General features: G+C 46.6%; 1 protein-coding gene across 31 annotated transcripts; it reads right to left on the reverse strand.

Annotated features, from left to right (window-relative positions):
• Nucleotides 1-618: 618 nt before the first annotated feature.
• Nucleotides 619-21,602, reverse strand: LOC142907050 (uncharacterized). Of its 31 annotated transcripts, XR_012930675.1 has the most exons (12): nt 21,290-21,602; nt 19,211-19,288; nt 15,613-15,715; nt 14,746-14,903; nt 9,769-9,897; nt 7,163-7,239; nt 6,847-6,899; nt 6,116-6,189; nt 5,480-5,584; nt 4,636-4,708; nt 3,595-3,752; nt 619-1,760 (listed from the first exon to the last, which is right to left on the reverse strand). XR_012930675.1 is itself a non-coding variant. In XM_076055973.1 (8 exons), the coding sequence occupies exons 5-8, from the start codon at nt 9,834-9,836 to the stop codon at nt 1,579-1,581; spliced, it is 444 nt and encodes a 147-aa protein (XP_075912088.1). In that variant the 5' UTR covers nt 9,837-9,897; nt 14,746-14,903; nt 15,613-15,715; nt 19,211-19,288; nt 21,290-21,593; the 3' UTR covers nt 619-1,578. The 31 variants fall into 31 exon arrangements, 7 of the variants coding, with proteins under 7 accessions (XP_075912088.1, XP_075912089.1, XP_075912083.1 ...); XR_012930668.1 differs by lacking the exons at nt 6,847-6,899; nt 7,163-7,239 and adding an exon at nt 5,023-5,240 and having other exon boundaries at nt 3,595-3,743; nt 21,290-21,601; XR_012930661.1 differs by lacking the exons at nt 6,847-6,899; nt 7,163-7,239 and adding an exon at nt 5,023-5,240 and having other exon boundaries at nt 21,290-21,601.
• Nucleotides 21,603-21,932: the final 330 nt, after the last annotated feature.

Consider the following 21,932-nt stretch of genomic DNA (forward strand, 5'->3'; position numbering starts at 1 on the left):
CCGGCCAAACAGAAGCTGGCATGCAGGAGCTAGGTATGCAGGCTACATGTCACCGATGGAAGTGTCCAGATCTTTCAAGGTTCTGTGGGTTCCTCGCACAATCCAGTCTGGTTAAATCCAGAATGGATCGTATGGCTAGCCTGAAGGTTTAAAAGTTATGCAGATGTTCCATTAAGAGGGCTACACGTTTCACAAGCATAGAGGGCATAACAAGCCAGGTAGCTTCTACATAGCGTTACACAGCTGATGAAAAGATGTCACTCGACTGATTCAGAGACCTCGGCTTCCAAACCAAAGCTGGTCATAAGCACACTGCTCAAGTACAGAGACTTCTCTACTCTCCCCACAACTATCCCATCACTTATGAGGCATTAATGGAGGGGAGCATGTGATGACATAAAATACCCAGGCAGGTACTTTGTTTTTGTGGGGCCAATGGCAAGGCGCTATTTCTGAAGTAGCATGCTCCAGGTTCAGCAGTAGGATCTGCAACTCTTTCTCAGTGGGAAGCAATCGCCAGATAATCCGCATACGTAGTATGGTTGACACAGACATGTAGACATGCAAAGATTCCCCCAACTCATGTACTGTACCACTAGGACTGCACTAAACAGCATCTTGGATGAAATACAATTTTATACAAAATTGTGTTGCCTTTAAGGACTAGCCTTATTCAAAATCACTCAAATTCACTACGGGGTTGCACAAAACTTTCAACATGCAAACCATAGGTTATCACATAATCCACATTCATAATTCTCAATTAATACTCAATTGAAAGTGTGCACTATTGACTTTTTAGGCTGAATTTGAAGAAATATCCTGACACAGCAGGTTGCTGGACGTATGTGGAACGTCTTTCGTACCATACATATCCAACCATGCTAATAAGTACTTAAATCAGTTCTAAATAATGTTAGTTAATGCTGGAGCACCTGGATGTAACATCTTTCAAAAACAGATATCTTGGGCCGTCATCATCCTCTTCCACACAAAACAGAGAATAGTGCGTGAGCAACATCTTCCATTTTTAAACCATGAGACTTTCTTTAAAGTAGCAATCACGGTACAAACGTGAAGGGACTGTGTTGGATACCGTCTCCTTTACTAAAACAGATGCTCCCGGCTTCCCCATCTCAATCTCTCCAGTCAAGTGGTTCAGGTGGACAAGCCTCTGAAGGAACCGGAATGACGCAAGGGTCACGTGCGGCTGCACCGAGCCCTGCTCCAGAGAACATGGGAGAGCCCACGTCTGCATAGACTGGCTGCTCAACACTTTTAAGATGCCCGGCGCTTGCTGTACACCTTTGTGATCACGCCATTAGTGCGGGTTCCATCCAAGGGTGAGGCGATGGGGGCGATCGCATCCCCCTTGAGACGCCAAAATTGATTTTCTAGTGTTATTTCTTCTTTCTACGTGGCTTTCCCAAAAGACCCAAATAATCTTTTATTGATATTTACCAGTAAGACGTGTTTTAAGCAGCTTAAAATGTCGGCGCTACCGTCTCTCCCGTTACGAAGTTTATAGACCCGCCTCTGCACTGTGCACTGCAACTCTAATCCAGTGTTGTTGCGCTGCTAGGTGTCATTCAGTGGGCAGGCAGGAACATCGAGACGTCGCTGCTGGGGTTCACTCGACACGTGGCTCGTGTGCAGCGCGTGTGGTCCTCGGTGGAGAATGGGGGTCTGGGACAAGTCCGTCGTCCACATCTTCACAGAAGAGGAATACTGTTTGGAATCGGAGACGTCCACATACGAATCTGCCAGCATCACAAAACAAATATTGGCGATGAGTAAAATTCCATCTTTGGTCACAAATTTTCTTTTGAAATGTGAAAATAAGTACATTTAACTTCACATTGTTTTAGTGTAAGTGCTCATCTCAGAAATATCCACATGCAGCTGATTGCTCACACCACTGCCGGCGGAAGGAACTCAACTGGGGGAGCTCTGAAGAGCTCCTCGAGGATTATCAATTATCTTTCAAGATGGACAGGCGTCTTGGAAAGTACCCACATGCGTATTGCCGATAAACTCGTTGCAGTGCGCCTATTTTACTGCTGGGTGGACAGGCACTGTGAATTTAGGAAACTTGCTTTCACCTTTAGGTCAACCCAGCCTTAAATTAGTCTGAACCTATACTAGGTCTCCCCTAGGTCAAATCAGCCTTAAGTTAATACAAACCTATATTGGCCCTCCCTTATGGTTTACTTTGGATACATACAAGGCACAATTATTACAACTAATACTCATAACCAAACTATCCACCCTACCCCTAAATCTATTCCGAACATTTGCTCCTGTCTGTAGCCGGAAGGTTACACTTCCTATGAAAGTGTATGTGCTTGGATTTTAGATGTAAATTTGCAGCATGGGTCTTGCAACGTTGTCATGTACATTCAGTGGGGAGAAAACTCGCTACGCAGGAAGTTGCCCATGGTGGAAATGGAACGATGAGATGGGCTGTGTGCAGGGGACGGGTCCTGGCATCACAGGACAGTGCAGGGTGGTAAGTAGCCTTGATCAGTGACCATCATGGCTGCTGATTGAGAGCATAGAGTAATGTTTCACGACGGATTACCACAACATTTTTTCTTATTAGTAGAGTTTTGTTATGGGTATAGTGCAACAAAACATTCCGTAAAAGTAATCTTCCTACAATATATACATTACAAGCAGTATTTGAACATGACTTTCACTAATTTTGTACAAACTTATTGTGTTTAAAAAGGAAAACATTTCATTTCAATGTTGTTTGCAATCTGTCCCTTTGAATATTATACGTATGGAAATTAACCAGAGAAAGCCCACAGAAACCACGGGATAACACTCAAGCTAAGTCATTCAGTACTACGTCGCATATCCGACTTGCTGGGGAGTGTGGTATAGGCAGATCGGTGAAACGTTTGTATATGTGACTGAACATCTATATACAATGACAGTCAATACATGCAAAGATGCTGCACTGGGTGTGGCCGGTGAATTGATCAGGACGAACATGCAACGTACTCTATGTCAAGCATACTTGCTGTACCAAATCCTACAGGTACCATCCCATCACCCTGCAGGCGCGTGCCCCCAGCAAACACGATGGCTCCATCTCCACAAATCCCACCAAACCCCAACTTCAAACCACTGCTTCACAGGCTCATGTCACAGTGGTAATCATGCTGATTTACCCAGCAAAGCGTCACTGAGCACAGTGACTATTTTTCAGAAGGGTCTTGCCAGGTTCTCACAGGAGGGGGTTACGATTGCTATGTATATTCCCAATTGAATCATTCGGGCACAACTGTTCATGAGAATAACATGACTCATGATGCCGCCACACAATGGCCTAACCTTGCGAATGACGTCACGGGATCTTTAATGTCCACTCTGAAGCAGACCGAGTGTATGTTTACAGTTAATAAACCCGCAGTATCAAATCCGAGCAGCCGCTGGATTCTAACCGCGCACCTTCGTAATAAGCGGCAAACGCACGACTGCTAGGCGGTCACCGCCCATTTGATGATTTTCGACCTCCCATTATCTTTGCATGAAATAAAACAAGTCACTTTGTTGACGTTTGTTTTCGCCACTAATTTCACGAACCAAATGAACCGTGGCCCGGTGAATGTCACCGGAGCGCAGTGGCGACAACGGGGCCTCCAGACGGCGCTCTGCCAGGAGAAGCGCGGAGCGAGTCCCGTGAGCCAGGCCGGCTCCAGTGCCATCACTTTCCTCACGAAGAAGCGAGACGTCTGCACCATCTCGTTCAACACCACCCAAACGCGCGTGCACACAAGCACGCAGAGAGTGACCTTCGTTTAGAATTAAATACTGGAGGGGGCTGCTGTCGTGCAATGCCTAGCACGCTGGCCTGGCAACAGAGAGGTTGCTCGTTAGACCCTCTGGCACAGCAGTTGAAACAAATGGTCAAGTAATCTTAAATTCCCCTGCCTATCTACCATGCAGTAAAACATGACCAGTGTGAAAGAGTAGACCAAATATTTTGTAAAGGGGCTCTCACACGAGCATCCTCGTGGAAATTCTGCCAGCAGAGGCATGAGAAAAAGCAATATCATGACTGTGCCACAGCTCCGCAATCCCAATTGTTTTGGCAAAGTGTTCAAAGAATGTTACTAATTAAAAAGGTTGCTTATGTATTTAACACGTGGGTGTTTAGAGGCCAGAGCACTGAACTGGCACCACCGAGTACCTGAGTTTGAATCCAGGCAGCTGCCTGTGATTAAAGCGGGTTCTCAATCGAGTGAGTTAATGGTCTCAGTCCGGTCGTCATTGACTACACAAAATAATGCATCACATTACTGTCATTCTGCACTTTATTGGGATATATTTCCAGCTATGAGAAGTCACAACATTATTACGACTAACATTACTCCCATATGAGGAACGGGTGGGAAAGTCCTGCCATTTACTATGTGGACGAAAGGTCAATTTAAAGGGTACAAAGTAGCTCTGTGATATCAGATTTAGTGGGCTATGATCTAACACAAGGCTTGTATTGCTCTGTAAGACACGAATGAATACTTGGGGACCCATGACATGATGGCGAGAGCACAGTCGCGGTAAATTGGGAAAATATGGAAAAAAATGCAGGTTTACAAATAAAAAACATTGCGGGTTTATTACCAATACAGTGGCTTCTTGGCATTGAGCACGGAGGTGGGTGTGGATGTGGAGCTGAAAGTCATCTCATACCTTCCTGTTCCACTAAAAAGTATAAAATCAGAGTACTAGTCAACAGACGTCTACTGCCATTAATATCAACAAAAAATATATAACACGCACATTTGCATGAAATTGTCCACGTCTACAACATGGCCATGATGAACCCAGTGAGACAGTCAAAGCTGGGGACGGCATGAAGAATCTCAGCACTGTTAGATCAGTTTCTCTGACAAAGACACTGACCCAGAAGCATGTACACATACAAAGACAAAGATACCCCATATAGCCTTTACCAAACTTTTGGAACAAGTGGTGTTTGCAAGAACCCATGAAGTCCGGCTGGCATACTTGGAGCTGGGTGGCCAGCACCACGCCCGGCCGCCTTCGTCTCCCAAGTGGTTATGTTTACACACCGCACCAGGTACTGATTTCAGGTTGAGTCGACATAGAGGAGGCCGAAGACCGGTTCGGATAATCGTCACTGGTGTTGGCCATGAGCGGGACCGAACTCGGGTCACCAGGTTCGTAGTGCAGCTCACTAAGCGCTACAATACCACTCCCCACCACTGCACACATACGTACACTCACACACAAAACAAAAACACAAAGAGTCACATCGTTTATACAGGCTGCCAGGCAAGTGCTGCTGGCATGTGCCTATTAAGACTGGCAATGTGCACAATGGGGTGATGGGGCCAGTTCCAAGCCTAGCTCCCTTTGCTGATGTTAATACACGCTGAAACATGCACTTATTTGGAGCTGAGTCTACATACAGGAGACTCGAATTGGTTCAGACATCACTCACCACTGATGTGAGCCATGGCACGGAATCAAACTTAGGTCGCTGGATTTGTAGCCACTAGCCTCCTGCAACACATACGCCAATTTCTACACACGTACACTCAGACCCCTGAAAAAACAAACAGAAATTACCAGGGATCCAACCTCAGGTGTCAACAGTCCCAGCGTAGTGTATCTGACCCTGGACATTGTGAACTCTTTCAGAGCAGCAGGTAGATACCCCTCTTAATCCAGGAGCTCAGCAGTGCTCACTTCATGTAGGACATAGCCATTCTGATTGCCCTGAACCACACAACCAACTTTTCTTATTCTAAGCCAAACGTTCCATTATTGCATGTAGTCAGCTGCTTCTCTTTCCTTTCTCCGTGAGTTTCCATTCCGTGCCTCTTTTCTCGTCATATCCACCGTCCTCGTGTCTCGTGCCACCGCAGCCTCCCATCTCCCCCTCGGTCGCGCTGTACTCCTTTGGTGCTGCATCGGCAGCATCTCCATAGCAACTTTCCCTTACACCTCCTTTGTCTCTTCTCAACACATACCATCAAAGTCTAACCTCTCTAACCTTCGCGATAATCTCAATAACCCTTAAGGCACATGACCACTTCGTCACATTAAAACATGAGGCAGGATGGAGAAACTGCACCTGTAAGATTCACTGTGGTGCAGTTTTGCAGCATTGGTGAAGAAACCGGACACAATGCACGGGGTTGGCATCTCCTACTCACGCAGATGGAGCGGAAAACAAGACACACAACACACACATTGGGAATAGTGACTCAAATCCAATTCTTTGGTTCTTTCAGTAAAGTCACGTAGACAGAAAAATAAAACAAAAAATAATATATCACGACGTTAGGATCGCAACACAAGCGCTGCTGCAGCAGTTCCACTGCTGGATTATTTTTTACGCCTGAGGACGACCGCTTGTGTTGCGATCGAAACGTCGTGATATATATTTTTTAATTTTCTACCTACGTGACTTCACCGAAATAACCAAAGAGTATGGATTCCTGCAGTCACGAAAGACTCAAATCAAAATCCAATTATCTGTGATTCAATTTTCGCCTTATCTGTATTTGTCCACGGGTAAGAGCAGATAATGAGAAATTTGGCAATGTGGGAAATATCCTGGGTCAGCTGGGGATTTGATGAAGATAACGCTGCAAATAAAAATGGAAAGGAGAAGGGGAAGAGGGAGGAACTGATCAGTTGGTGGAAAAATGTGAACAGTTAGACGGGACTCTCCATGAGAAGAGCCTGAAGATCACGAAAGATGAAGAGCATCGTTCTTGGGCATCAACCCTCGGTTATGACGACGACAAGAGATGGACAGGAGCAATGAGATAAGAGTTGTCATGCAACATGTAACATTACATTTGGTTTTGCACTTCAGCCAGGCAGAGGTGGCGCAAGCCTGTGATCCAGTACTGTGGAGGCAAGAGTTGGCATCACACAAATGTTTGTTAGAATGCAGCACAGCACAAATCTTGACGCCACCTGTTCCATCTGTATGGGAAGGAATGTTGCACTCCTCCGCACTCAGAGACTGATCTAGGCAACCATACTATAGGAAAGTGTGCTACTTGAAGGTGAATTGCGATTAAAATTACGATGAACGCTTACAAACCACTGCATTGACATAGTTGGGAACCCAGGTAACCGCAACTACCGGTCAACCCGGTATGTTTACCTGTGACACTTGGATCGGACTCGCACGAGTTCAGCCCGTGAGTCTGTCACTCCACATGGTCTCAAAGTGCCCCTAGCCTGGGCAGAAGCAGACATCGTCGGGAAGTTATCTGTACTTGTAGAACATCTCGGAGAGATGGTTGCATCCCTCCACGGTTAGGACGGTGCTCGTGTACTTGTGGTTGAAGAGCTTTGGAATTTCTGGATTAAAAGTAGTTCTACAATTATTTGCTCGTGTCACTGCTGGCAGAAGGGCCTCCACTCGAGAGACCGTGCAGTGGCTGGTGCACCAAGCAGTGGCGAGGCCTTTGTGTTTCTGAGGTTGGTGATCATCAGTGTTGATTTCGTCAGCATTTCACTCGTTTAGTATTCGTCTACAATAACCTGCAACATTTTAGTCAACCCATCATCTGTTTTATTTAGACATTAAAATAAACATGCCAACTAAATGAAATCCACAGAATAAGACGTTACGTAAATTCCACAGGTATTTGGTAACTAACAAAATTAACGCTCCTGTTGATACATCAGAAGCCACCGACTACTTTTACTCAGAGTTGACCTACAATAATGGGAACAAAGCAGCATGGGTCAGTATAACCGTAGCACTGAGAACCAACACCGCCTGCTCATCACATGCAATAGCACGGCATCGATACTTGCATTTTAAAGCCACGCTAGCATCAACCACACAATCAACTCAAACCTCTATATCAAAAGTAGCAGATGTAATAATCCTCAGCTCTTCTCTCTTCTTCTTGATTTGCCAAGAAAAAGAATACCATGTGTAAGTATGTATGTTGAAACTTCTTTTGCACCATTCAAAGTCAACTGTGCTAATCGGAGGTGTGGAAATTTAAGGTGAATTGTGAATAAAAGTATGAAATAAAGACAATTAGGGCAGGAGATAGTGCTTTTGGAATATCGATTTGATCATCAAAAGCAGCATGACAAAGTGCCTGAACAATAAAGGTGGTTTCCAATCGGTACACATTACCCACTGTGAAAATGATCAGAAAACAATGACACTAAGCTGAAACGTATGCAAAGAACAGAGTTGCATTCTTGGGATTGCAGTGAAAGACAGATAGGGGAACATGTGATTCAGGGAACAAACACAATCAGAGAAATCTTATTGTAGATGTAGAGGTGCTAACTACTCACTGTTCGGTAACCTGCATTGCCACTAGGTATCAAAGGGGCAGTGCAGCGCTACCTCTGTGTGAATAACGGTTGGGGTCAGACGAGGTGAACTGGATCGTAGCCACAGTTTGGTAACAACCAATCAGACAGTTCCACGTGGGAATGTAGGATTGGTTACACCTGGCCACAAGCTGCTATAAGAAGGGTGAGCGCGCGAAGCGCGGGGAGTTCTCTCCCTACACGAAGACCGAAGCCCGGGCTGAAGATAGCCAGGACCCTGGACCCAGCCTTCCAGCCCTTCTGAGGGCTAAGGCTCGGCGTATCCAGTGGTCAAGACCCACCGGGCCAGCGGTGGGTCAGATAGCCTCCCCTAGGTCCCAGCCGGAGGACTCTAGGATAGCAGTAGACTCGAGAGTAAGTCCCGCCAAGACAGGAAGCTGTACCTCCTTAGGTTAGCAAGAGACCTGTGTGTAGGTCTCGCTAAGTCTGGAGGCTGTACCTCCTTAGGTTAGGAAGAGACCTGTGGGTAGGTCACGCTAAGTCTGGAGGCTGTGCCTCCTTAGGTTAGCAAGAGACCTGTGGGTAGGTCACGCTAAGTCCGGAGGCTGTAACTTCTTAGGTGATGGGACTGTATACCCCTTTGTGTGTTAAGGACTGTGTAAGAGAAGAAAGACAATAAAGAGTGTGCCTCAAGAAGTGTATTCATCATTATAAACACTACATATGTATGTACAACTTCTTTCGTACAGTATAAAGCCAACCACGCTAATCAAACTGTTAAGAAAAGCAAGGAGGGGCTTAGGCTGGACACCACTCGATGGGATGATAGCCGATGGACAAAACCGGTGCCGGAATTGCAGCCAAAGAAGAAAACAAGGGCAAGACAGAGCGATGAGATCAGTTCAATAGCGCAATGGATTGTGGCACCGCGCAGGGCAATGAGGGATGCCGATGGCATGGGGATCTGTTCATTCAGCAGTGCAGATACCAGGGCTGATGTTGACAATGTACATTTACATATACAGTACATTGACGATTTATTCTGTAGAGGGAGTACAGCTGTTCCATTACGATTACTGTCAATCTTAGCTCATTACACCGAGGTTAAAACGTTCCTATATAAATAAGATAAATTGTTCTAACTTTCTCAGCAACCCAAGAGTAATGAATATTGGTGTAGTGTCCATTCATGTGCTTCATCGAATATAATGGCATAGTGGGCACAAAAAACAAAACTCAATTAACCCTCGCACAGCACTCACTAAACACTACACCAGGAAGCAGAGTGCATTAGACACATTGTTTAAGGGAGGATGAGATACAATCCTGAACTGTATGACTGAAACCACTGCTGGCTGCAGGGCCTCAACTAGAGGGAACCCTAGAGAGGTGAGTGTGACAGTGAGACAGACCAAGGTGAGTGAGCAAGCGCGTGAGTCGCGAGCGAGGCAGCGTCCCTCTCACCGTTGCGTGGGTCGGGCACGAGGCTGTGGCTGCCACTGCAGGTCGTCAACCCCCACGCGTAGCTCCATCGTGTGGCTGGCAAAGATAGTTGTCACCGATGGTGGCCGTGAGCGGGAATCCACCTACACCCTACACATACATAGACCGAGTTGTCACTAAAATGGATCCTCGAGTTGTATTGATTTTATGGTTTCAGCACAGCCACCAATGATTTACATCGAGACCCAGTGTGTCGCACAAGACACCCATAGGTGCACATAGAGACACAGACTCCCAATGAGTTGTGATTAAACCTGATTCTCCATTTCAGTGAGTTGATGGTCTCAGCTCAATCACCAATGACTTACGTAGAGAACAATAGACTATTCTGGAGATACAATGACTCCTCTACTTAGCCTGGCACCATCAGTAAACCTCATGGCACCTGGGTTTCCCCCGTGACCTTCTGCACCTAGCATGGCACCATCAGTCAACTTCATGGCACCTGGGTTTCCCCCGTGACCTTCTGCACCTAGCCTGGCACCATCAGTAAACCTCATGGCACCTGGGCTTCCCCCGTGACCTTCTGCACCTAGCCTGGCACCATCAGTAAACCTCATGGCACCTGGGTTTCCCCCGTGACCTCCTGCACCTAGCCTGGCACAATCATTAAACCCCTTGGCACCTGGGTCTGTCATATGACCTGCTGCACATTGCCTGGTAACATCAGTTAACCCATAACACCTAGGTCTGTCACGAAACCTCCTACACCTAGCCTGGCACCATCACTCAAACCCTTGCCACCTGGGCCTGCAGAATGACCTTCTGCACCTTGCCTGGCATCATCAGTAAACCCCTTGGCACCTGTGTCTGTCCAATGACCTCCTACACCAAGCATGTCACAATCAGACAACCCAAAGTACCTGGGTCTATCCTGTGATCTTCTGCAGCACATAGCCTGGCATTTTCAACAACCCCTTGGCACCTGGGGTTGTCCTGTGACATCCGGTACTTAGTCTGGCACCACCAGTTAACACCTTGACACCTGGGTCTGTAGCGTGACCTCCTGCACATAGCCTCGCACAATCTATAAACCCCATGGCACAAGGATCTACCAGTTACATCCTGCACCTGGTCTGGCACCATAAGTCAACCCCCTGACACCTGGGTGTGTCCCGTGATATCCTGCACATAGCCTGGCACCACCAGTCAGCCCCATGGCACAAAAGTCTGACATGTGACCTTCAGCACCACTCTCCTGCCTGTACCCTCTCATCTCACTCTACCCCCCTCCACACACTCACCTGTCTCTCTTCTCTCATCTCACTTTACTCCCCTCCACAAAGTGACTTGTCTCCCATTCTAGATTTGAAGTTTTCGTGACTGCAAGGATCCATACTCTTTGGTTCTTTCGGTAAAGTCACGTAGGTAAAAAATGAAAACTAAATCAAATCACGACGTTTCGGAGGCAACACAAGCTTCCGTCATCAGGTGGCAACAGTCACAGCAAAATTACTGTGGTGAGTCGAGAGAGCTGTTTGTGACAAGAGATTATATCGGGTAAGAAGGGGGGAGGAGCCAGGGAGGATGGATGCAGGGTGGGGGGGGGGGTGTTGGGGGATGGAGATTAGAGAAGTTCCTGGGCATGGTACTCATGTACCACAGATGGGGGGGGGGGGGGAGAGTGGGATGGGCGACAAATTTGCACGACTGAAACATTGCACGTCAAATTTCATAGTGATGGTAGTGTGTAAGGCTGGGAGTAAAAGACCGGAGATATGAATATAAACTATAAGGCAGCTAAAGTTTAACTCGGTTAATAACATCCTACCAATGATTGCTCAATTGCTCAACACTCTCGTCCACTCACCTACCTCTCCCCTCTCATATCACTCTAGTCCACACACTCACCTGTTTCTCTCCTCAATCTACTTCCCTCCACAAACTCATCCGTCTCTCCCCACTCACCCTACTCAACTCCCCTCCACACTAACCTGTCTCTCCCCTTTCATCTCTCTACCCCCCTCCACACACTCACTGTCGCTCCCCTCTAATCCGACTCTACTCCCTCCACATACTCTGCTGCCTGTCCCCTCTCATCTCACTCTACTCAACTCCACATACACAACTATCGTCCACTCTCATCCCATTGTACTCCCCTCCCCACACACACAATCACTCCCCCCTCATCTCACTCTAGGCCACAATCACCTGTCTCTCTCCTTTCATCTCATTCTACTCCTCTCCCCACTCACTGTCACTCCCCTCTCATACCACTGTAGTCCCCTCCACACACTCACCTGTCTCACCCCTCTCATCCCACTCTGCTCACCTCAATACACTCATCCATCTCTCCCCGCTCATCGCACTCGAAACCCTCCACACACTCTCCTGACTCTCTCCCCTCTCTTCTAACTCTACTCCCTTCCACAAACTCACCTGTCTCTCCCTTATCGTCTTAACTATACTACACTCCACACTCACCAGTCTCTCCCCTCATTTCCATGTACTCCCCGCCACACACTCACTGTCGCTCCTCCTGAATCCCCCTCTACGCCGCTCCACAAACTCCGCTTCCTCTGTATTCTCTCATCCACTGTGCTCCCCTCCCCACACTCACTAGGCTCTCCCCTTTCATCTCACTCTACTCCCCTCCACACACTAATCCATCTCTCTCCCCTCATCTCACTCTAGGCCACACTCAGCTGTCTCTCTCCTCTCATCTCACTCTAGGCCACACTCAGCGGTCTCTCTCTCCTCTCATCTCACTCGAGGCCACACTCAGCTGTCTCTCTCCTCTCATCTCATGCTACTCCTAACCCCACACTGTCACTTCCCTCTCATACCACTGCAGTCCCCTCCACACACTCCCCTGCCTCTACCCTTTCACCTCACTCTACTTCCATCCACACACTCACTTGTCTCTCTCTCTGATCCCACTCAAATCTGCTCCACACTCACCTGTCTCTCCCCTCATCTCAATGTACTCCCCTCCACACACTCACAATCACTAACCTCTCATCCCACTGTACTGCCCTCACGAACTCCCCTGCCTCTCCCCTTTCACCTCATTCTACTCCACTCCACACTCACCTGTCTCCCCCTCTCATCCCAATCTACTCCCCTCCACAAAGTCACCTGTCTCTCCCCGCACATCTCTCTCTACTCCTCTCCACACACTATCCTGCCTCTCTCCCCTCTACTCTTGGGTTCTATTCGGTAAAGTCACCTAGGTAAAAAATAAAACAACAAAAATCACGACGTTTCGGCCACAACACAAGCGGCATTCATCAGGTGAAAGGACCAGACTGTCTCGAAGACTGCGCTGGAGTGAAACAGAGCCAAGCTCAGACTACGACCTTTAGGCTGTGTGAGAGGGATTGAGGTGCCTTGACAAAGGAATAACCATAAAAAATTAGCATTTGATTGGCGGACTTAGCATGATGAAAGGTGTAGCACACGGCAGTGCACCTTTAAGCTGTGTGAGAGGGATTAAGGTGCCTTGACAAAGGAATTAGTGTAAAAAATTAGCATTTGATTGGCAGACTTAGCATGATGAAAGGTGCAGCTCAGTGATCGGCACCGGCAGTGCAACTGCCTGTGCTGTGAAAGTTTGAGGTACCACTACTTGAAAAAATATACTGTACCAATGAAAATTAGTTTAATGTTTGGTTCGATTTAGAACATCTTTCCAATGGTTGCTTAATTTGAAACCATCTTCTCGGTTGAAATTGTGTCTGTGTTTGTAGATCTGAATTGCCTCGTGATAAAAACCTGTGGGTTTGCAAAGAACCTTGGTATCGGAGAAAATTATATCGTGATCACCCACAGCGTTGTAACAGTGATCAGCCAAGGCAGAAGAATTCGTTCTGCCGTGTTTCAAATCAGGTTTTTATCAGAGATTTGTTCACGAGGCAATTCAGATCTACAAACACAGACACAATTTCAACCGAGAAGATGGTTTCAAATTAAGCAACCATTGGAAAGATGTTCTAAATCGAACCAAACATGAAACTAATTTTCATTGGTACAGTATATTTTTTCAAGTAGTGGTACCCCAAACTTTCGCAGCACAGGCAGTTGCACTGCCGGTGCCGATAACTGTGCTACACCTTTCATCATGCTAAGTCCGCCAATCAAATGCTATTTTTTTACGCTAATTCCTTTGTCAAGGCACCTTAATCCCTCTCACACAGCTTAAAGGTCGTAGTCTGAGCTTGGCTGTGTTCACTCCAGCGCCGTCTTCGAGACAGTCTGGTCCCTTCACCTGATGAAGGCCGCTTGTGTTGTGGCCGAAACGTCGTGATTTTTGTTGTTTTATTTTTTACCTACGTGACTTTAGCGAGTAGAACCAAAGAGTATGGATCCTTGCAGTCACGAAAGCTTCAAATCTCTCCCCTCTCTTCTAACTCTACTCCCCTCCACAAACTCACCTGTCTCTCCCTTCTCATCTCACTCTACTCTGCTCCACACTCACCAGTCTCTCCCCTCATCTCAATATTATCTCCTCTACATTCACTGTCGCTCCTCTCAAATCCCCCTCTATGCCCCTCCACACACTCTGCTTCCTCTGTCCCCTCTCATCCACTGTACTCCACCTCCACAAACTTCCCTGCCTCTCCCCTTCTATCTTACGCTACTCCTCTCCAAACACTCACCTGTCACCCACTCTCGTCCCACTCGACTCCTCTCCACACAATTGTATCTTACCTCTCATCTCAGTGCCCCTCCACACACTCCCCTGCCTCTCCCTTTTCACCTCCCTCGACTTGGCTCCACACACTCACCTGTCTCACCCCTCTCATTCCTCTCTACTCCCCTCAAAAAAATCACCTGTCTCCTCTCATCTCACTCTACTCTCCTCCACACACTCAACTGCCTCTCCCCTCTCATCCCACTCTACTCCACTCTACACTCACCAGTCTCTCCCCTCATCTCAATGTACTCTCCTCCACACACTCCCCTTCCATCTTACTCTACTCCCCTCCACAAACTCACCTGTTTCTTCCCTGCGAGTTCGCGTTGCATTGTAGCCATGCCAGCTGCCCCGGGGGGCGCCAGGACCTGCGCGCAGTTTCAGGTAGGCGAGTGGCGCCGCTGGTGTTGAGTTCCCACCACACTCGCCGCGCCACAGCTGGGTGCAGACCCCAGCTGCGCTGTGGGGGTGGGGGGCAGACACAGAGAGAAGCAGATGCTCGCCGATTGATTCGCTGCTGGGTGGACGACGTGGCAGCGGATCGACGTGCAGAGGGGGAGCACAGGAGGGAGGAACAGGATCAGGATCTGCCCAAGCAGACTCCCACCACAGGGAGTTCATGGAATATTCTTGATTCCTCACGGGATACGGTTGTTCTTGCTCTATTTCACCCTTGCAAAAGCTTCCAAGCTCCTCTCTCGAGTCCTCACCTGGTGACATAAAATCAACTCTGGGACACTTAAGAATCGTGTCTGGTTCACAGGTGTCTTTCTGGGTCGTGCCGCGAGGCGTGGTTCAGCACGATGAGCAACGTCTTGCTCCACGTGTTGGGAGCTCGTGCAGGAACTGTGGGGAAGGCGGTGTTGGTGGGCGGGGACAATCGGGGTGCGACGGCTTCACGAGTAGCGAGACAACAACATATGATGAGGACGCCTGTCTCCACGGCTGCATCCCATCGTAACAGCAATGCCGGCGATTGAACTAAGACACCGTGAGGCGGGTGCCGCCACATTTGGATGTTTGACGACAAATTCCATTACTCGTCACAGATTAGCATCATGTGGGAGGAAACCGGAGACCCCGGGAGAAAACCTGCCATGTGTAAGTGGAGACAAGAGGCTGATATTTAGGAATCCACTGCACACGTATCACGTGTCGCTGTGCACCACCTGCCCTTCCCGCACGCGTTCTGGGAGTAGCCGGTGAGCCGGTGGCTCCACGCGCCGGCGACGATCGTGCAGATCGACTCTCCACCACCGGGGGGTCCTGGTCCTGAAACAACAACAACAAACACGAAGATTCCCCCATAGCCTCAATGCTACGTTGGGGCAAGTGCCGAGTTGAAACCACGTGCTGAGTCTGTATGGCAGGGGTCGGCAACCTATGGCTCGCGAGCCAGATGTGGCTCTTTTGATGACTGCATCTGGCTCGCAAATAAATCTTAGCTGACATTTCTTTAGTTGTATTCAGTGTTAAAAAATATTATATGGCTCTCACGGAAATTTATTTTAAAATATGTGGCTTTCATGGCTCTCTCAGCCAAAAAGGTTCCCGACCCCTGCTGTATGGTGTCTCCCTTTTTTGCAGAGTGTAGAGTGTGAGCGAGTATATATGTGTTTGGGAGCGTGTCTGAGTGTGTGATAATGTACAAGTGTTTGCGAGTGGGGAGCAGTAGCGTAGTGGCGTGAACCCAGCGAACCGAGTTCTATTCCTGCTCATGACCATTATCAGTGACAAATATACAAACCTGTTCTGAGCCTCCCCTAAATCAGCCTTAAATGAGTACAGGCAGTTCCTGGGTTACGGAAGACCCGACTTTATGAAAATGAATTTTGATTTAAAGCTTTCGTGACTGCAGGGATTCATATTCTTGGTTCTTTTAGTGAGAATTCTATTGTTTTATGAAAATGCTCTGATAAATGCATGAAAAATTTAAGATGCAGAAGAAATGTTCGCATAAGTTAAGCAAGCGCAAATAGTGCAGCGCGGTGAGGTTGCGGATGAATACCGCGGAGGGACGCATAAGGCACGCCGCCTTACACCTCACTCCACCAAAACGCCTCCTTCACCAAGCCCCACCACGATTATGGGCAATGTAATTTTTGTATACCATTACATTATTGTTTGTTTCCTATGCTTCGAATTATCTTTTCCCCCATGTTTCTATTGTTAGGTTTTTACTGTATTTAATGTGCGTGCATGTGTGTTCGTGTGTATGTAAAGTCTAGGCCTAGCCTAATGCACGGTAAACAAACATTCGGAAGTGACTGCTTTCTGTTAACGATTTTTATTAAAATGTTTCGTGGTATTCAGAAACAATTGGATCCAGAATATGTTCCATTAGTTTAATTATGGGTAGTGTTATTCGATTAAATTAAAAACGAATATGAAGTGCAGAGTATGTACAGCAATAGAATATAGGTAGCAATAGAAAACAGCACAATACAGTCCTGAGGGAAAACGAACTAGTATTCAGGTAGGGGAGGCACAACTATTTCTGGCTATTGGATTTTAGCTTTATTTCAGGGAAAAATTGTTCAGTTACTGACATATGGAAAATTCGGGTTACGGATCGTTCTCAGGAACCTAACCCTTTCGTAACCCGGGGACGACATGTACCTGGTGCTGTGTGTAAAACATCAGCACTGGGGAGACTAAGTCAGGTGTGGTGTTGGCCACCCACCCTCACGTGTGATGTGTCGACCTTCACAGGTGCTCTCGAACAGCACTTTTCCCAGGTAGCGTTTGTCTGCAGATTGCCCGATGATATAATCACAACTTTCTGGACCACAGAGGACGCGTGCTGCAGGATTGGAAGGATACCTTAGTGGTCCCCTTCTATAAGGGGGATCGTACTACCGGAGCATCTTCCTACTCAGCGTGCCGGGAAAGGTCCTAGCAAAAAAATGTTCAACATCGCCCTCTCGCCAAACACACCGAAGGCTTGCAGTGCCCGAGTGTGGTTTCAGACGGGGCGGCCTGCACGGATGTAGTATTCTCTGTCCGTCTGCTATAGCAGCAGCAGATGCAGCCAAAGCAGCTCCACTTCTCAGGAAGAAATGCGAACTTGGCTTCCGATGAGGTGGACTCGCCGTGTTCATAATGCAGGTGGTGTCCACCTCCATGAAAACAACCCCTCAGTGTAATAGGGTTTTTCCCCCTTTTTCTGGCAACGAAACTGAAACCTTTTTACAAGGATTTATGTCTGGTCGAGCACCAATTGGGTCGAGGCTCGAAAGAAAGCCGTCCCTTGGTGTGGACCAATCAGTTTCAAGGACAATGCATATATTATCATAGTATGTTTTCCTGTTTGCATTTTGACTGCAAGTATTGTGGTTAATGCAGACATGAATCCTTGTAAAAAGGTTTCAGTTTCGTTGCCAGAAAAAAGGGGAAAAACCCTATTATTATATTTTGGTACTGGCAAAGGAGGTCTAATGATGTAGATGCTAACCCCTCAGTGTTTAGTGGCAGCAGTAGTAGAGGAAGGCACGCCATAAAGGAGCGCGCGTGACAGAGGGGAGCACAGAAATTGTTATAAGTTTATTATAGTCATGAATAATGTTACCATCTTCGAAATATTATCGTTGTTTATCAAGTAGAATGCAATGTTGTTCATTTTATCATAGTTTATTGTTCTAAACAATGTTAAGAATGTTATAAAGGTTGTCAATGTTGATATAGAAGAATGCAATGTTGTTAATGTCGATTTAGTTCATAATAAAGTTGACTCAATTATCCGCTTGCGATTTATCCGATTTAAGGATTAACCACGCACCTGATATTGACACAAATTAAAAACTCATGGATGTTTCCCTTAATCCCAAATTAATATTCTAAAAACAGTGATACACTTATTCATGGAAGTGTTTATTACAAGTCACGTGCTCCGGTTAATCTGAAATCCATGTGATCGCCCCTACGGTACAGTAGTTGCATATCTTTACAACAGTGGGCGGAGTTTGATATTGATTGGCGTGGCTCTGCTTCTGTCCACTTAGTGGGCCGAGTCTTCTGCGCGGGAGCAGGAAAGTTATCCCTGAGCATGTGCATCGTTCGGTCGATCGTTAGCATTCGTTCTAAATCAAATACTTTTGTAACAAAAAACAAGATCAATACATTCTTTACTAAAAAAATGTAAAAAAATTTATTTAAAGCTTTCGTGACTGCAGTAATTCATATTCTTAGCTCTTTCGGTAAAGTCACTTTTAAAAATTCTCACTATTCCCCCCTATGTTCACTCGTGAGAATTTTTATTGTTTTATATATATTTTATTATTTTAATTGTTTCCCTTCAACGTGACTTTACCGAAAGAGCTAAGATTATAAAAAATGTTGTTCATTAACAAACTCAATTTCCTTAACTTAAACATAATGTATATCTATATTAGTGTTTTTTGGCAAAGAGATCCACGTAAAATGGATATTTTTGGATGGTCCGCAATTTTTAAATTAGCCACGGCTGTCCTCCTCGGCATTAGCACGGATAATCAAGAGGCTACTGTATTGTAAAATGTTACCATTTATCAATGTTGATACAGTAAAATGCAATGTTAATGGGGGAGAACATACAAACTCCACACGCTCTCTTATACTCACTCTTATATTCACTCACTCAACCTCTTGCATACTCACACTGCGGAATAGCGGGCGAACATACAGAATCCACATGCTCTGATACTCACTCGCACACACACACACGCTCTTACCAAATAAATACATTAATTTTAAAAATGTAAAGGTGCAACCCTGGAATTGCTTGCTCACGTCACTGTTGGTGGAAGGGGCCTCCAGTAGAAGGAGCTCTAGTAGAAAAGCCGTGATCCAGCAGTACATTGAACATCGCTGTAAATAGAAATGTGTGGCACCCATGAAATCATAGAAGTCATGTTACCGGCTTCCTGGACTACCTGGGACAGCTTTCCCTGACACTCCCCACCGGCTCGCGGTTGACGACGCACTAACAAACCAGAGTGACTATGCCAATATAGTAAACCTTCTCTATTCACGAGGGTTACAGCCTTGTGTTGCAGTCGAAACGTCGCGAGAATTGTATTGTTTTATATATATTTTATTGTTTCCCTTCAACGTGACTTTACCGAAAGAACCAAGAATATGTAGAAATCTTGTTCACAGTAAAAATGTGATAAGTTATTGATAAGAGAACACAGCACTGGGTGGCGATAGCCGCAACACTTTCCCCGATTGCATTCGCCTCATTCTTGCTGGATCTCACAGTCCACGCCAAAATGTCGGCCTATCACAGACGTGCTCTCGAGTGCTAAAATGATAACTGTGCGTTGTTGTTATCAAACGCCTGCATCTCCCGATGAGTCGTCCACCTGAATTCCTCACCATCTCCATTGTCATCAAATCATCATGAAAGGTAATAAAAACGAATTGTCATTCATATTTTATTATTTATTGTAGTCAGTGGTATTAAACATTTACTATTCCCCCCTTTGTTCACTCGTGCCAGGAACGTAACCCCATTTTTCCTGGTCAACAAGGTTTCTACATTCGCGCGCGTTTTCAAGAACATAACCCTTGTGGTTTGAGAGGGTTTACTGTCCATATTTTATCCTGGAAGAAGCCAGTGTTATTGACGAATGCGTCCATGTATTTGTTGTTGTGCTTGTGTACCACTGCCAAAGTAGAAACACCAAGTCATTCGCTGTGCGCTGTGTACATGAGAGCAAACAGTCGGTGCGGTAGACCAACATTGTTAACATGGGTGAGGGAATGAATCTGACTGCTCACCCTTCATCTAGATGAATCATCGATTGTGCATTTCATATATATTGTACCGTCAAAATACACGACTGCATTCTTCTTCAGGGTCATTTTCAATGACGCGACACAACTGGGTGGGATCGTTTTGCATTATTTCACCGATTTCAGGCTCACAGCCTTGCAGGTCAATGCCGCGCAAAGAACACATTGGCAGTTCAAACGTCTTTTGTGCATTCCATGTCGCCTTGGGTCTCATAAAGCCATCCTCACTGTCGATGTGATGGTAATGTCTGTCACTAATGGCTTCTCTAGGCCAGTGGTTCGCAACCGGGGGGGGGGGGTACGTGAGGTGATTTATAAATGTGTGAAATTATAGCAAACATGAGTCACTGGTGAATAATCACGTATGAATCTGCCAATAGAAAATTACGACGCTAACATCGAAGTCCATATCGTGACCTAGATCGGTATAAAAGACCTTTCTAAATTAATTATCAACAATGTTGTTTCCAAAAGTAACCAGCGAGCGCGAACAAATTACGCCGTTGATTTTTTTTATTCGCTTACAAGTTACTGGCTAGTTAGGGATACCTCACAAAATGGACAACTGGTTAACATTGATGTCCATTAGTCATACATTTATTTCTCTGAGCCGTGATGGGTCAGGCAAGCGAGGGTAATCGGTTGAAACACAATTCTACAAGAGGGCTAATAGTAGCCAGAGAAGGTTGCATTCTTTTTAAACGAATCTAGACAGAATATATTCAAACCTACGAACATAAATGTACAAAAAACACTTAAATTGACGACTTGGTTAAGTTTGACTTTTAAACGCTTATCTTAACACTTATCGATAGAAAGTAAAATAAACATTGAGTGAACCTCTAGGTGGGGGAGGGGGTAACGCGCAAAACGATTCTGTGATATTTCCACGAATGTTAGTACAGTAGCATTTGTCCCGCCAAAATACTGTACACGTGAGTTTTACTCAAAACTTGCCGCTACCAAAAACTGCAGCCCTTAAGCGTCGGGCACAAAGAGAAGACTACATACCTGATATATAAAATCTATATGTAACAACAATAATCTATGCATAGTCAAGAGCTTACTTACCGACCGCTGTTGTTTGCGAGGGCTGGCAATTTGCGATGGCGGCCCCGCCCGCCGATCCTCGGGTGTGGGTGGGGTGGCTCACACCACGCCCGGCCGCCTTTGTCTCCCCGGTGGCGATGTTTACACACCGTACTCATTTGATGCCGAGTCGACCTCGGAGTGTCCCAGGACCACCTCGTACAATCGTCACCCGTGTTGGCCGTGAGCGGGAGTCGCGAGTAGCTCCCCACGCGCCGCCATGACAGTGCCGCCACCAACACCACGTGGCCCCCACCTGGGTCACGTGCTCAGGCGGCACGCGCAGCACAGGAGAGTGAGAATCTGACGGCTGGGCGCAGGGCACGTGGTAATACGATCCCATTGTTGTAGCGTAGCGGCCCTTGCCAACACGGGACGCGTTTGGTTGATCGGCCCCCGCTTGTTTCGGGAACATGTTCTCGTGTTGCGAACAAATTGAGCGTTATAGCAGACTCTCGTGAAGGAGAACGCTCGTTAAGCGAGACGCGCCTGTGGTTGGGAAACGAAACGACGTGAATGCAAATGTTGCAATGAAACCACAAATATACAAATGAGCGATCAAATCACAGCATCCGTGAGAGATGGTGCGTGCAAGATGAGTTTGTTGAAGTTGAACTGCCGGCTC

The sequence above is a fragment of the Petromyzon marinus genome, chromosome 74 (assembly GCF_048934315.1).
Source record: "Petromyzon marinus isolate PM22_M1 ecotype Great Lakes invasive population chromosome 74, UKy_Petmar_22M1.pri1.0, whole genome shotgun sequence".
In the NCBI taxonomy this organism is placed as follows: domain Eukaryota; kingdom Metazoa; phylum Chordata; class Hyperoartia; order Petromyzontiformes; family Petromyzontidae; genus Petromyzon; species Petromyzon marinus.